Raw genomic sequence first — 17373 nt, 5'->3', positions numbered from 1 at the left:
TAAAGAAAACCCATGGCAGGGAGGATTTACATACAACATATAACCTAGAAGCCATAAAATAAAAGACTAATGAATTCAACTGTATAAAATAAATACTGCATGGAAAAAAAGTTTCATATGAAGTCACATGTCAGAAGACAAACAGAAGAAAACTGAAATTCTTATCACAATATCCTGAATTCTTTTATACATACAGAGAACTCCTGAATGAGTAAGAAAATAGTCATAGTATCAGTGCTGATAGTGAAGAAAACCTCCACATCTCAATGGCTTAAGCCATAAGAGTTTATTTCTTATCTGTTTTGTGTCCATGATGGGTCAGTGGAGGCCTCTACCATGTTGCCCTCACTGCAGGACTTACACTGATAAGCAGCTATATCCTCATATATTCTTGGCAATTGTGGCAGGATGAAAGCAACTCCACAGCATCTTGCACTCACAATTATTTTTTTCTTTAGAGATTTTATTTATTTATTCATGAGTGACACACACACAGAGAGAGAGGCAGAGACATAGGCAGAGGGAGAAGCAGGCTCCATGCAGGAAGCCTGATGTGGGACTCGATCCCGGAACTCCAGGATCATGCCCTGAGCCAAAGGCAGATGCTCAACCGCTGAGCTATCCAGGAGTCCATGCACTGGCAATTAAATGGGCCTGAAGTTGATACACATTCATCTCACAAATTATTAGCCAGAAGTAGTCCAAGGCCCTGACTATGCCCAAGGAGACCAGGCTATGCCATACCGTGTGTGCCTGCAAGGAGAGGAAGACTTGACACTGGTGAGGAGTGCCAAGCTCATCCCATTACCATGCCACATCATCTATGATTTATTTGGTTTCTCAACTGAAGGTCTTGTCAGAGAAAGACGATGGCATATTTCATTACATTCCACGTGCTGGTGCTTAAAAAAGTAAAAAATTCCTTTCTTTCCAAAATTGGTAGAGACATCATTCTGATCGACAGAGTGAATCTGGGGATCTGTCAGATAGATGACCCCTTTTCCATTACCAGTCACCCAGCCTAAAAGAGAAATAAACATGTCTGAGAATTAAATCCTCTATAAATGTCAGTGAAGTAGTTCAGAAAAATGAAAATGTATATACTTAAAGAGGTACTTTAATAACTCAGTCATATTGAGGTTAATGTTTGATAAGTTTCTGTTAAGGGATTTGTCTTGCGTATTCCAATTTTTGGTTTAAGAAGGGAAACTGAATATTAGGTAATTAATTTTGTCAAATATGACATACCTAGACCACCAATTTTCAAGGAATTAGACAGCAATAAAATGCACTTGGTTTAATTACTAAAGTCACAATATATCAAATATTTCTTTCATGATTCATAAGTTGCTTTAGTGCCTAACTCATTAGTTCATCTGTTTAACAAATATTTACTGAGCATACATACTACAAGACACTGTTTTGAGTACTGAGGATTTAACAATGAACAAGTGAGTAAAAAATCACTATACTTACTGAGCTAACATTCTAGTAAAGTGGGACAGATTAATAAGCAATATAGGTAAGCAAACTATATAATACAACAGAGGGTGATGATAAATGCTATGGAAGGGGATAGAGAAGATCTTGGGGGATGGTCATAGTATCATTACTAAAAATAATGATAATAAACCTCATTTATCATTTAAATGAAGTGAAGAGTATCGGCTAATAATTCTGAGAAATAAAACACTAGATGAACTGAAATAAAATTAAAATATAAATGCAAAAAAATTTTAAAAGTCAGATTTAAGTACACACAATTTTCTATTCTATAATGAATATCATAGTTGTAATAAAGGTAAACCATTGAAGAAAAGAAAGGGTGGAAAGATTTTCACATATCAAAACATGCAATATTAAAAAACCTACATTACTCAAACACACAGGTGAAATTTTAAAAAGTCACTGTGGATTTGCACTAGAATTTATTTTTAAAGATTTTATTTATTTATTCATAAGAGACAGAGGGACACACACACAGGCAGAGGGAGAAGCAGGTTCCATGGAGGAAGCCTGATGTGGGACTTGATCCCAGGACTCCTGATCACGCCTTGGGCCGAAGACAGACGTTAAACCACTGAGCCACCAAGGGTCCCCCATGATTTGCTCTAGAATTAAGCTCAGTAGAATATGAGCCAGGTTTTCTTACTGATTATGTGACCCTGTAGACACTTGCAGAAGCTTTTTTTTCCAGACATCATTTGCTACATACAATAAAATCAATTAATTTAATTACAAATAGTAATCTAGGCATTGAACAGTCTATTATATAATGACTGGAAAGAGCTAGTTATAAGACCTCACATTTAATATGAATAGCATTAACATAAAAAAATAAATCTTAATTTCACATACCTTGTAAATCGACTACAACATCTCTATGATTAGAAAACTCGTAGGAAAAATGGCCATAAGCCAAGCCATATTCTGTGGCTTTGTATTCTGTTTTAACCACTTTTGTGTTATTCGATAATTTTACAAATTCCCCCAGTATGTAAGGTTCCACACTGATACATCCCTTTATTGTCTTGCCTTCCAAAATCTGAAAAATAGAAACGGAAGACAATGTACCATTATGGCTACAAAAGCCTCTGGCTTTGGGGTTGGGTAGACCTCACTTTGCCACTTGGGAGCTCGACTACTTCTGGAGATTTTGGTTTGCTCATTTGTAAAGCAGGTATTAAAATAACAGCTACTTTATACCATTGTTAAAAGAATTAAATTAGAAAAATCCATGTAAAGTGCTTAACACTTTATGTGGCGTATAATAGAACCTAAAATTATTATTATTCTTTTATTAAAATGCTCACTTAAAAATGAGGCCATGAAGTGACCTACCCTAGGGAGCTAGCTCGTCAGGACATGTAGATAGATCATGCATTGGAATGCTGGGCTGGAATATCATCTCAAGCATTTGTGTGTATGATCTATTTTGCAGAGTTGTTTCAAAGGTTAGAGTTAATGTGCTAAATGCCTGGTATAGTGCTTGACACAAAGAAAGTGAATGATAGCTATTATTGGAAGTAATAAAATATGAGTCTAAAAAATGTCTTTGTCCAAAGTAAAGTAATATGTATCTTTTATGTGTGAATGAACTAAGGATCCAATCTATTTGGGAGGCAGGGTATTCTTAATCCAAAAAAGAGAAAAGTCTGTGGAGATGGATGGTTGCTTTTATATAGTTAAAAACAGATTGGTCTCAATGACCCCAGAAGGCGGAGCTGTAATTCATAGGTAGAAATCAGAGGAAGAGAGATTTGGGCTAAATCTAAGAACTTCCTAACAACTGGAATTAATTGAAAGGGAAAAGGGAATAATTATTTTTTCTACATAAAATTGTTTAAGCTAAAGTAATTACTTAGTAATTACTTGGTTGCCAGGGATAGGGACTAACAGATGTAAAACAGGGAATTCATGCATCATGTTGGGATAATTTGCACTTCATAAAATCTTTAGGGTCCTTCTTCTCTCTTTGAAAGTACAGACAGTACACAGAGAAAGGATGCTAAAATCGCTAACTTGACCATGTGGGACCAGATACCAGAATTAAAAGAGTGACTTGGAAGATCCAAATGATGTATTCAGGGTGTAGAAGGTCATGGTTCTTACATATTTCTCGAAGTAGATGAAGCAGATGAAGTAGGTGAAGGATTTTGGTAACTGAGTTTATTGGATTTTTAAAAAAGATTTTATTTATTTATGCATGAGAGACACAGAAAGAGAGGCAGAACATAGGCAGCAGGAGAAGCAGGCTCCCTGCGGGGAGTTTGATGCGGGACTCAATTCCAGGACCCATCACGCCCTGAGCCATAGGCAGGTTGGCTCAATGGTTGAGCCACCCAGGCATCCCAAGTTTATTGGATTTTACCAAAAATCTAACCTAATATATACTTAGAGGCCCACTTAACCAAACCCTAGCTCTCTTCAATCTTACCAGCAATACTGTGGATGGGATATAGAATATCTGTGTTGGAATATTTTGTTCATAAAGTCTCTTGTTAAATTCTGTCACATAGTGCTGGGCGGTCATTTGCCGTTCCACATCAGTGAAGTGGTGCCAGAGTCCCTTCTGCTCCTTATATTCTTTTCCAACATATCTATGACCAGAGAAAAAAAACACACAAAAGAAATGCAAAAGTGATCTTATCACAGAGTAATGAGAGTGGAGACCAGAGGAGATATGCAAAAATGCTTGAAAGATGTTACTCTTTCTCTACCTTAGACAGTCAATATTCGTTATCTTGACTTATCTCATGACTCAAATAATTTCGTAAGGCCCTGAACAACAGAACATAATTCATGTTGGCTGACTGTGATGGTTAATTGTATGTGCCATCTTGACTACAGCGTGCCCAAATATTTGATCAACCATTATTCTGCATGTTTTTGTGAGGTTGTTTTTGGATGAATTTCACATTTCAATCAATAGACTGAGTAAAGCAGGTCGCCCTCCCTAATTTGAGTGGGCTTAATCCAATCAGTTGAAGGACAAAAGTAGAACAAAAAGACTGACCTTCTCCCAAGTTAGAGAGAATTCCTCTTGCTAAACTGCCTTTGAGCTGGGACACTGGTCTTTTCCTACTTTTGGACTTGAACTGAAACATCAGTTCTTCCTGCATCTTGAGCCTGCTGGCCTTTGTCCTGAAACTATACCAATAGCTCTCCTGGGTCTCCAGCTTGCCAGCTGTAGATCTTGAGATTTTCTGGCCTCTATCCATGCAAACCAATTCCTGACAATACCTCTCTGTCTATATGTATATACATCTTCTTGGTTCTTTTTTCTGAAGAGTACTGTCTGATACACTGACTAAGGATGATACTGATTATAGAGAGAGGGTCCACGTACTGTAGCAGTTTGCCAGACTTCCTTGGTAAGCCAAGAGAGCCAAGATGGACCCTGGAAAGTGCAGACTCTGCAACCAGGTCTTTTACTACCTGCAATGTGGCCATACACAGGTCAATTAATCAATCTGAAGCCTTCCTTTATCCTTTCCTTATGTGATTACTTCATCGTTACAAATACTTGTTTCCATCATCACCTAGTATGTGTGTAGCACTGTGCCAGTCCTGAGTGTTTTAAAGGAAGTGTGAAATATTTGTATATTTCAAGGACTTATGCATAGCTGGAAACAAGATATGAGGCAGTCAATGATTAGGTGCTGAAAGGAGCAAAACAGTAACTGTCCCACCTTACCATAGTTTATATTTTGCTGTAAACTAGTGTCAATTTACAAGGAATTTGCATGTGTCTAGACCGACCTCCAAAAATCAAAGAGAATTGTTAGTTATAGACTTCAACTAGAGAAAACTCTCTCCAGAATGTCCAGCTCTTGGTTTTGGCTCAGGTCTTGATCTCAGGGTCATGAGATTGAGGCCAGTGATGGGCTCTGCACTCAGGGCAGAGTCTGTCTGAGATTCTCTCTCTCTCTCTCTCTCCCCCTCTCTACCCCTCTCCCTGCTTGAGCTATCTCTCTAGAAAATAAACAAACAAACCAACAAACAAACAATAAATAAATAAAAATAAAATCTTTAAAAAAAATAAAAAAAGGAAATCTGACAGAGGAGGAACCTCTATGGCATCCGAAAGCAGCCAGTAGAGGAGCAGTTGTCACAACGGGGGTCCTGTGCTGCAAGCATTTCTACTACGGGCAGACCCTGGGCCTGCAATAGCTTTGAATCAGTTCAGAACTCTGAGCAAACCCTGGTACTGGAGCACTTCCCAAATATTCTATCAGAGGACCTCCAGGGCTAGGTACAGGATCATTAATCTGGGAACAGAGGCTCATTCTTTCTGGCATCTTATGCCATTTTGTGGGGATCATTTTCTTTAGTAAGGATTTGTTACTTGTAAACTCTTTTTTCTTTGACAGTTTTTAAGATTATTTCTTTATCCTTGGTGTTCTGAAGTTTTATTACTATGTAGCTAGAAGTGGATTTTCGATCGCCTGCCCTCTTTTCTTTTCTTTCCTCCTTCCTTCCTAGTTTCTTCCTTCCTTCTCTATCCTATTTAGGATTCACTATGATTCCTGTACTCGAAGATTAATGTGTTTTGACAATTTTGGGAAATTATCACATATTATCTATTCAAATAGTAATTCTTCTCTATTTGCTCTGTTATTTCTTTCTGATCAGACATACGTTGGACCCTCTCAATCCATCTTCCACATTTCTTATGCTCTCTTTAATTTTCCAACTCAGCTCCTCCTATGATGTATCCTGCTGTATTAGTTTCTTAGGGCTGCTATAACCAAGTGCCATAAATTGAGTGATTAAACAAAAGAAACTGATTCCCTCACAGTTCTGGAGCATAGAAATTCAAGGTCAAAATGTCAGCAGGGTCATGTTCCATCTGAAGCCATTAGGGAAGGATGTTTTCCAATCCTCTCTCCTGGCTTTTGTTGGTTCCTGCCTTGTGGCAACACAACTACAATGTTACATGCATTCTCCTTGTGCATGTCTATCTCCAAATCTCCTTTTATAAGAACACCAGTCATAGTGGATGAGGGGCCCACCTAACTCAAGCATGACCTCATCTTAACTAATGATATCTGCAATGACTCTATTTCAATAAGATCACACTCTGAGTACTAGGGGGTAGGACTTCAACATATGAATTTGAGACTACAGTACAGAACTGTTAAAAAATCATTTCGGGTCCCTGGGTGGCTCAGTTGGTTAGATGTCTGCCTTCAGCTTAAGTCATGATCTCAGAGTCCTAGGATTGAGCCCCACATTGGGCTCCCTGCTCAGTGGGGAGCCTGCTTCTCTCTCTGCCTCTACCTCTGCTCGTGTTCTCTCTCTCTAATAAATAAAATCTTAGAAAAATCATTCAATCCATAACACATGGCTTCATCACCTGTATGTGTGATATGGGGCAAGTAACTTAACATTTTTGTGCCTCAGTTCCCTCTTCTGTACAGTGGGGATAATAATATTTATCTCATAGTGTTTTGTGATGATTAATTAAACTAGTATATAAATTATGGGCAGCCCGGGCGGCTCAGCATAGTTTAGCGCTGCCTTTGGCCCAGGGCATGATCCTGGAGACCCGGGATCGAGTCCCACATCAGGCTCCCTGCATGGAGCCTGCTTCTCTCTATGCCGGTGTCTCTGTGCCTCTCTCTCTCTCAGTGTGTCTCTCATGAATAAATAAATAAAATATTTTAAAAAATAAAAATAAAAATAAATAAAATAAGGCTTGGCACTTAAATACTTGGTAACTATATTTACATGTTTCTATCATTATTATCATCATCAACAACCTTTTCAAGAAATAAACTTCCACTATTTAAAAATCACCCAATTTCTTACTGTCTCTCATTCCCTCTCTTCCTATTTATTTCTTACATAATTTAGATTTGGATAAATAACAGGGTCCACCTTAAAATTCTGGCTTTACAGATCTTTTTAAATACACAGATGATGTAAAATTAGGCCTCAAACACAATGGGGACCACCTGAGGTGACTAACCTTTTCATGTGAGCTTTTGCTTGAAGTTGTCATCAAGAACTAAGGCCAAACAAAAAAATTTTCGAGTGTTTACCTCAGTGGGGTGTTTTTAGAATTTTTAAAAAGATTTATTTATTTATTTGATAGTGAGAGAGAGTGCAGGCAGGTGGAGGGGCAGAGGGAGAGAAAAATCTCAAGCAGACTCCCTCTTGAATGGGGAGACTGATGCAGGGCTTGATCTCACAACTCTGAGAGCATGACCTGAGCCGAAATCAAGAGTCAGACACTTAATCAACTGAGCCACCCAGGCACCCAGAGGTGTTGTGCTTGCTTTCTTTTTTTTTTTTGCTTGCTTTCTTTTTTTTTTTTTTTTTTTAAGATTTTCTTTATATATTCATGAGAGACAGAGAGAGGCAGAAACATATGGGACTCCATCCCAGGACTCCAGGATTACGCCCTGGGCTGAAAGCAGTGCTAAACCGCTGAGCCACCCAGGAATCCCTGTTTGTTTGTTTGTTTGTTTGTTTTAAGATAGCTTTTTCCTTCAGTATGTAGCCATTCCTGCATCCCTGCTTTATCTGGATGGTCTCTAAACTCACTCCCTTACATGTGTAACTTCATATTACAGATGTCAATGCCATCTCATCCCACCCCACTCAAAACTTCTATAGTGATGTCATAAGGGCTTATGCACCCATATCCCTGGATAGTCTTCATCCCTAGCCTCAAAGGATTTTCCTACCTTTTTTGCAGGCTCATTTATTTACGTATAAATGGTTTCCATAGTTGAACTAGACTTCTTGCCAGCATTTTTAGTGGGAGTGTTTGAGGCTCTCTGTTCTGCCATATGGTCAGAAACTCCATTTTTCTTATCTTTACAATGAGAGTAACAATGTCTCCCTGAGAGGTTTGACATCATGTACGTCTATGTAAAATGGCTGAATAATGTTGGTCAGTGTGTGGTAACTTGCTATTAATTAATGAGGAGGAGGAGGAAGTAGGAATCTGAAAATATACAATGTGGACAACTTTTCCAGCCCTTTCAAAATCTCATAATTGATTAATTAGCAAAAAGGCATAAGTAGCCCCTTTTACATTAGTGGTATAGATGTTTTAAAGAAATACCTCCCCAGAGTTTCTTCTTGATGAAGATGATGAACCCAAAAAGCATTTCTTTGTCTGCCTTTCTTCTTCACATTCAGGTAGTCCCCCAAATATACAATAGTTTCTTGGGCTGTCCATAATTCTGATTTTTTAGAGTATTTTAATAAAAGAGCATCTGGGAAAAAAAGATAAAATAAAAATGGATGTTATTTTCAAAGAGATGTTACAATTCATGAATAAAATCAATGTGACACAAATTTGAATCCAGCTTGTCTGAAATCTTCAGCTTCTTTAGTCATTTTCTCATATTTCAGCCTCCTCTCTGACTACTACTACAAAGCTAGTGTAGTACAATAAAAAAGTAAATATAACAAAGATTCGCAAAATCCCTTGCTTATGATGGCGAGAGATTAGGGTAAGACCAGAGTTTCTATATGAAAATGGTGGAAAACAAATGGCTTTTTATTTATTTTATTTTTATTTTGTAAAGGTCATTTATTTACTTCTTTGAGAGAAAGAGAGAGAGATAATGGAGAGAGCATGAGCAGGGAGGAGAGGGAGGAGGCTCCTTGCTGAGCAAGGATCCCAATGCAAGGCTCAATCCCAGGACCCCAGGATCATACCTGAACCGAAGGCAGATGCTTAACCGACTGAGCCACCCAGGGGCCCCAACAATGGGCTTTTTAAATAGCAAAACCCCAGAGACCACCTTGGAAGAGTGATATATGCTTGCACCTTCTAATTATCTGGGGGCGCCAGATAATGCAGCCTACTACCTGTGCCAGACGATATAGATTGAAATAAATGAAATATATCTCAGAGATTCCTGGCAACTCCAGAAATCATGGTTACCCAGAAGAGTGCACCTTAATTTTCTCTTACTTGTTTTAAGTTGGGAAAGTCCAGGAATTACTTGACAAAACACAGCTAACTGTACAAAGATGCTACTCAACCAAAAAAGGAAAAGATAAGAAGGAAAAGCAAAGGGGGAAATCCTTGGGTGGCAAAGCGGTTTAGCGTCTGCCTTTGGCCCAAGCATGATTCTGGGGTCCCAGGATCGAGTCCCACATCGGGCTCTCTGCGTGGGGCCTGCTTCTCCCTCTGCCTGTGTCTCTGCCTCTGTGTGTGTGTGTGTGTGTGTGTGTGTCATGAAGAAATACATAAAATCTTAAAAAAAAAAAAAGAAGGAAAAACAAAAAGTGTCTCTACCTTAAGGAAAGGCAGAACAGTGCTAGCAAGAAAGCATTTATTTGAGAGGAAAGACATGAATTCTGAGGAAGAAGTGCAACATTTTGGGATCCAAGTTAAAATGAAGTGAAAAAGGTTGTGATAATGAGTGAAGTTATAGGAGACTCAGGAGAGAAAGTATGCAAAGTAAGATAAACTCTCAGGTCTGGGGCTGGGGAGGGAGAAGACTGGCGGCTGAGAAGAGTGACCACATTTGGGCCTCTCAATCAGAGAAGCTGAGGGTGGAAACAAGGTAAGCTGCTTGCACACATTCATAGGAAGGATAATGAGCTGAGGGAAGAAAGAAGGAGGATGTATAACCTGTTTTGTTTCTTTGGGTTTTCTCTGTTTTTCTTATCTGAACACTAGGGATGGTAATGTTCCCATAATGGGTTTGAGATCATGTACATGTGGCTTTTTACCCATAAACTGGCACATAGGCATAACAATAAAGCAGTTACCTAACTCTAAGAAATGTGATTCTGAACCTACAAAATCCCTAAAAAGGGAATAGTGAATAGGGAAAACCTATTATAGAAGAACATTTTGCTTCTTTTTTAACAACCTGATCTGTATTTTAGTCTTCTCAAGGCAGCAGGCCAAACACTGGAATACTTTGAAGCAAAGTTACTGACATTGTCTTTCTAAAAACTCACTGAAGAGCTACTAAAAAATACTGATGCCTGAATCCAAACCTCAGACACCCATTAGATTGGAATCTCAGGGGTGAGGTACTGGAAATTTAAAAAGCTCCCTCCCCCCAGGGGATTCTTATATGGTCCCAAGATTGAGAATCACAACTTTATTTTATTTAATTATTTATTTATAGATTTATTTACTTGAGAGAGATTGAGAGAGAGAGAGCACATGCATGAGTGGAGGGAGGGACAGAAGGAGAGAATGAGAGAGAATCTTCCAGCAGACTTCCCACTGAGCATAGAGCCTGATGCTATGCTCCACAGGGTGCTGGATCCTAGGACCCTGAGATCATGACCTGAGCTGAAATCAAGAGTTGGATACTTAACTGACGGAGCCACCCAGATACCCAGAGAACTACTGCTTTAGTATCTAGTGCTTAGCAACCCAAAGAGTTGTTTCTTTCTTTTCAAATAATTCTTCAGTATCTTGGAGGGTGCTATGATGTGATCCTCTGGGCTAAGAGAAGAATCTTCTTTTGTCTTCTTCCCAGACTCTCCACTACTTCTAAACTGTAACAGACACATTGACTACTGGGTGGCCCCAAACCAGGCTCCCTGCTATGGTAAGTGACCTTGAGTTGTTCCATAAGCAAGAAGTAGTTGCTGATTGCAATAGTAGGGGGCACCTGCTCAATCCACTGGCTGGAAAGAAACCTTGTGGACAGGTGTGAAAATCTCTGCCTAGCAGAAGAGTGATGTTTAACTAGGTCAAACTGCCCTCTAGAATCTGAATGGGGAAAAACAGAAATAAGCTGATTGGTAATGAGAATCCATGGAAAAGACAGATGCTGAGTAGATATGGCACACACCCCCCAATATATGGATATGGCAAGCCCCCAATATATGAGGTGGCCTGAGTAAGCCTCTAGTCTTTGTGACCATTACAGTCCACCACACCAAGAGTGAGGGAAATCCCTGAAGTACATATTTTCTGTATATTCACAAAGCAACAGGGGTCTGTGTCTTTCATGAATTTTAAGTGATCTACATATCAAGTTCTTCAGAGGACCCCAAATGTACATAGAGGCTTCCTGAGGCTGTACCTACTGAAAAGGTTGTACTCACTGTGTGCTTGGTGGAGTTGATTAGGCTTAAAAACTCCAGTATTCTCCAGTCTCTTTAACAGCCAATCATGTCTCACCCCTGCCAAGAGTTTTTCAAAGTCATCAGGGTACAGGGTTCGAGCCTCTAGGATCTCTTGCCTTGTCATTCCTGGCAATGAAACAAAAGAACTTCCACTGGAATTCAGAAAGGACCATGGGTTTTCCCCCTCAGAAGAACCGCTAGAAAATGCGGGTGATTTCAACCACCACGCTGAAGATGAGCTGGAGTTCTGGCTGCAGTTTAGAATGCTTCCTGGCTTGTTTCCTTCCTCCGTGGTAGTGCAGTCCTTGCTAAGATCAAGGAAGGCAACATTACTACTTACAGACGGGTTGGGTGTCTCAGCCCCCTGACCATGCGGCTGCCTCAGAGCACATAGGCTAGAAGAGCCACATCCACTTGTGGGGTGAATGTCTGTGCTGTCGAGCAGTTGGCCCTCCTCATCTACTGTGGAGGCATCAGGGTCGATGTCCTGCTCTTTCACTGAGCCACTACTCTTTCCTGAGTCAGGATTTTGAACAGGCCAAGGAAAAGTGAAAGAGCTACATGCCATCATAGAACTTTTGTCCAGAGAATCCCCCATGACTATGTGAGAGTCTAAGGGCATAGCCTCTTCTTTTTCCACTGTTTCTCCTTCCGGGTCAACCCAGGAGGAAATATCTTTAAATGTAAGGTCCGTGCCTCTCTTGATTTCTTCTCCATGCCTGTCTCTGGCATCACAGTTGATTTCTGGAGATTCAATTAGTTCAAAGGTTTCTTCTTGGACCAAAGGATATGTGGCTATGTTCTTGGGCCAAACAGAATCAGAAGAGGACAAAGAAGCAGAATCAAACAAGCGTCTGGAATGAGAAGTATTTCTGGATCCCGTGTTTCTGACTTTCTGTACACCTTCTGGAGCTCCTAGCAGCTCTGCACCAGAGGCCAAGAACATGCCTGTTGTATTATGAGGACAAAAGGTTGTCAAGGGCACATGTTTTTGTAGCTGATTTTGAGAAGACTCTAAACTGTCATCCTTGGACACTTGGAGAGAGAGACCATAAAGCTTTGAAGACAGTGGATGTGAAGCTCTGTTTTCCTCATTGAGCTCTACCTCTTCAGACAAGGCAGTGGAACACTGAGTATCCACAAAATGTTCTTCTTTGCAAGGCTCCTTTCTGGTTGGCCTGTCATCAATATAATTTACTTCTTCCCAGCTTGTAGAAGAACTAACCCTTGATAACTTGCTCCAAGAACTAGAGCAATGACTGCCACTCAGAGACTTGTTCAAAACATCTCCTTCACCATGGCTGTAGTCTGGTGGCTCAATCTCAGTCTCTACATCTTGATCCAAGGAGACTCGAAATGTATCAGAATGAGTCCAGTTTTTCCTTCCTTTCCTCCTGAGTTTCTCCTGATTATTCTTAACCATTTGGGAGGAAGATATTACCATGCTTTTTTGAAAATGTGGTTTGTCTTCAGTAGTACATACAGTATCTATGTTTCTTGTCTTGGTTTTTAGAGTAGTGATACAGACTTCCGTTTTTGTATCTTTCTGTTTATTGTTGTTTCCACAAGAGCTTTCAAATACTTGACACACTGAAGTATGGTGCTGTGAATAGGCTTCAAGGATTTTTTGGAAATCCACTTGCCCATGCAAGATGGGTTTATCCAACCCATGCTTGAAATTCTCTGGAACATAAGACTTGTCATCTAAATTTGAGAAGCTTTGAATTTGTAAATGATCTTTTACATGGGCAATAATTGACAAGATCTCCTGAGAGAGAACTTCTCTCTCCTGACTTCCAGAGGAAGTACTGAAACTGTACAGCTTTCCCATAGCTTTATTACAGAGCTGACTTGCTACATGGACCATCTCTGTTTCCCCATAGAGTCTTTGGTGCACTGTGGTAAGGCCGAAAGCAGCTTTGAGAAGACTATGAAGCTCTTGTTTTCCAGTAACTGGCTCATCATATCTCTTGGTGAGGAGGCCAATTTCAAACGCTTCTTTGGCCTCATGCAGATATGAATTTTTCATTTCTGGAGGACAGTCATTAGAACTGCTGTATGACAACAAGCATGTGCCACGGATATTCTGAGCAAAATAGCAAATACAAAATCAGAAATTGAATTAGAAACTGGAAGTGAATCAGGAAAAACTTCATTCCTGGGGGGCAGCAATTAGAAATATTTTAGGAAAATAAACACTTGCCAGATATTCTAAAAAATATATACAATCAAGTATTGAGTCAAGGACCTAATATCTTTTTGGTGAATCAGGAGCAGGGCCTGGGATACATGTGATTGGTTGGCATGAGGGGGAAGAAATTAGTTTTAACTACAATCTTGCTGTTTGCCTCATACTTTTAAAGATTTTTTTATTTATTCTTTTTTTTTTTTTTTTATTCTTTTTAGTAATGTCTACACCCAATGTGGGGCTCGAGCTCATGACGCTGAGATCAAGAGCTGCATGCTCCTCTAACTGAACCAGCTGGGTGGCCCCAGGCCTGATACTTTTTGATCAAAGATGATAAATTTGTTGTTGCTGTTACTGCTGTTGTTAGTTTCAACAAAGAGAGTCTATATATGGGAATTGGACATAGTAATTTTCTCTGTGAAAAGGAGGCTGCTACATACAAAAACATCATTTATTTAATAGTACTCAAAACAACAGAGTAGCAGCTTCCAAACCCCTCTGCACCTGGGCAGTATTTCAAAACGAGAGATTTTGGATTTAGTGGATCCAGAGATTTGCATTTAGTGGATCTAGGGTGGACTAGGAATGTGCATTTCTAAAGGACTCTTTGGGCAATTCTGATGTGCTTGGCCATTGGTATAAGGCAGACAATATCATACCCCTAGGCTGAATTAATTTAGCTTCCAACAGGATGTCACTACTCTGATAAAACTTTTCTACACTTAAGGCCTGATCACAATGATCTAATGATGTGCACAAAGCCCACTTTAGGTTAGACCTTCCCTCTCACTGGTTACTCCTCTCACTGGGGAGCAGTTCAGCAAGGGGCTGCACCCTCCTTACCACAGCTGTGAGCACAAACAGAGGTGTGTAGGGACTGAAGGCAGCTGCCAGTTTGCAGGCTTCTGCAGCTGAGAGCAAATGGTGGTCAAACTCCTTCAAAAAACCCTGTGAAAAAATAGGAAGCCAAGTGTTGTATTGACAATTATTTGTCCATTAGCAAAAGTCAGGCTATGAAATTCCTTTGCTTTTCTTTCAGTATTCTGAAAAACACTCTGCCCCTCATCACAACCATTTCAGAACAGTGCCAAGAAAGAGTTAAGTGGCCCCAAACCCCTAGATTGTTGAGTGAGTGTCCTTTCCCCCAGCACCCATACACAACCCATCCCCCCTCCCTCCTCAGAGAGGGCCTAGTGTGTGCAAAAATTCACAAATGCCTGCCTATACAAAATAGTTTACACAAGTTTCTCTGGAGGATCATGCAACTCTTTGTTCACAGGAACTCTGCATATTTTGCAGCCAGATGAGCTGATGATTTCTACACTGTTCTTAGCAAAGAACCTTTTAATGTATGATTTCACGGCAATTAAGATTCATTCATTCATCCTAGAAATGTGTGTACCTCCATGTGCCAGGCACTGTTCTAGACATGAAGGAGATAGCAGTGAGCCTACAATAAACTTACTTCCTGTTGAGGGGAAGAGATCAGTCAATACACAAAATGAGTAAAATGCATGGTATCTGACATGGTGATAACTGTTCTAGAGAAAAAGCAGGAAGGGGCCACAAAGAGGTTCAGGATAGGGAGGCAGTTTACAATTTTTAAAAATTTAATTTAATCTTTTTTTTTTTTTTAAAGTAAGCTCTAAACCCAATGTGGGGCTTGAACTCACAACCCTGAGGACAAGAGTCACATGCTCAGCCAGGCAGCCTGGCAGTTTATAATTTTAAGCAATCATCAAAGACAACTTCACTGAACAAGGGATATAACCCTTTTCTTGTGTGTTGGTCTGACAGCAAAAGCAACATTTTGCTAAGACTCAGATTGCTAGCAGCAAGCTGCATGTATTCTTATGCTACACTAATTACTATTAAATATGATTACTATGTCACTTTAGTATTTAATAAAGATGGCAATCTTCATGATAATATTAAAAATCTCAATACCAGTTCAGTGCAGGAGAACAGGTCAATGTCTATGCTAAAGCTCTAGACTGGTCAGAGACCTGGGTTCTGCTCCTAGTATTCTTTCTTACAGGGTGCAAACTATAGAACTCACTTAGTTTCTCAGGACGTCAGTTTTTCTCTAAAATGAGAATGATACATTTTGCTCTACCTACCTCATAGGGTTTTATGTGCTCCTATATATTAAATTGTAAAAGAATAGATAAATACTAGTAATCATTATTACTAAGGATAAGAACCTAGACAAGTAACTCATGGTCTGATTTGAGCAGAGGGTAATTAAAGTTTTAAAACTGTTATCCCTTTGGGGCACCTGCCTGGCTCAGTCAGTAGAGCATGCAACTCTTGATCTCAGAGTTGTAATTTCAAGCCCCATGTTGGATGTAGAGCTTACTTTAAAAAATGAAATCTTTAAAATTGTTACCCCTTTACCTTATCACTGAGGTGCCCCAAGTGTGGAAACTGAATTTTGTGATGATTTGAAAGGAAGTAAGTGGGATTCAAAGCATTTATCACCTCAATGATATTCATTCATTCACAAGTCATTTTTTTAGTATTAGTCATTTTTTAGTAGACCCTCATATGTCTGGTACTGTGCTAGGTGCTAGGTAGGACACCAATAGAATTGTCCCCAGGATTGTTCATGTGACTTGAAGAGGGGAGACACCGTGCTCCCTGACTCCTGGAGAAGGAATGAGATTGATACACCAGTCACCAAAAACATTGGCAGTTTTGTAGGTGATGCCACTCTGCACCATGATTTTGACACTTGATAATTACCAAGTTAATCTGTGGATTGTTTTTAAACTTTTCATAATCTTTTTTGCTCATGGAAACAAAGATGTCTGCCAGTATACCTAGTGACGTGGAAATACCCTGTAAGAAAAATACAAACAAAACACAGATTAGGAATTAATGGTCAATTACTGCTCTCATCTCAAGCCCTAAAGTCAACAATTAGTTCTCCAGATTACCTACTGCTGCTGCTGATTCTCCTTAGTCTTATTGTTATTGTTATTCTGACCGAAAATACTTCTAAACTGGATGCCACAGGGTTTGCAAAATCATCACATCCTGAGGACACAGACCCAATCAATGTAAACACAACTATTTCTTAGTTGGGCTTTACTGGACTGTCAACACTAACTTCTCCATACTGCTAGGCCTAAAGAATTGGTTCAAGCAAGAGGCCTTTTGTCCCATTCTGTTTGGGTCATAAAAGGATTATAGGCAGTCGCACTGCTATATAGCTCAGGGAAACAAGATGACCCAGTGTTCCAGTTAACAAGGAGAATATTCCTACAGAGGTACAGAGAATGAAAACATCAAGTAGGAAAACAAATGTTGCTTCTCAACTTCTTGGATAAAGATGCCACATAAACAATTAATTGAAGCCTGTCCACTCAACTCAGGAAAAATGATTTTATAAATAAGGAACTTGGCTATTTCAACTTTGCTATGGAATCAGGTAAAGACTAAATCCATAATAAAATAAATAGATGAATGGATCATAGAAATAAATATAGAAATAGATAGAAATGAATGCAGAAACACTAAATACATGCCAGGAGTCTAGCTGTGAGTGGGGACAAGGCAAGATACAAGAGGAAGTTACCAAATGTTTCTGGTCCTATGCCCATGAAGAATCAATA

At 39.5% G+C, this 17373-nt stretch overlaps 1 protein-coding gene across 13 annotated transcripts in view; it reads right to left on the bottom strand.

Annotated features, from left to right (window-relative positions):
- Positions 1-511: 511 nt before the first annotated feature.
- ALPK1 (alpha kinase 1) overlaps positions 512-17373 on the bottom strand; it is a 129586-nt gene continuing 112724 nt past the window's right edge. For all 13 annotated transcript variants that reach the window (XM_041759451.1, XM_041759447.1, XM_041759450.1 and 10 more), the window contains 7 exons: positions 16502-16597; positions 14600-14704; positions 11548-13654; positions 8579-8732; positions 3938-4100; positions 2359-2545; positions 512-1021 (listed from right to left, as the gene is read on the bottom strand). In XM_041759451.1, the coding sequence (XP_041615385.1) occupies positions 822-1021; positions 2359-2545; positions 3938-4100; positions 8579-8732; positions 11548-13654; positions 14600-14704; positions 16502-16597 (3012 nt within the window). In that variant the 3' untranslated portion in view covers positions 512-821. The remainder of the gene's footprint in view (positions 1022-2358; positions 2546-3937; positions 4101-8578; positions 8733-11547; positions 13655-14599; positions 14705-16501; positions 16598-17373) is intronic.

The sequence above is a fragment of the Vulpes lagopus genome, chromosome 6 (assembly GCF_018345385.1).
Source record: "Vulpes lagopus strain Blue_001 chromosome 6, ASM1834538v1, whole genome shotgun sequence".
Taxonomy (NCBI): domain Eukaryota; kingdom Metazoa; phylum Chordata; class Mammalia; order Carnivora; family Canidae; genus Vulpes; species Vulpes lagopus.
Note: the sequence above shows the minus strand (reverse complement) of the source record. Positions and strands in the feature narration are given on the sequence as shown.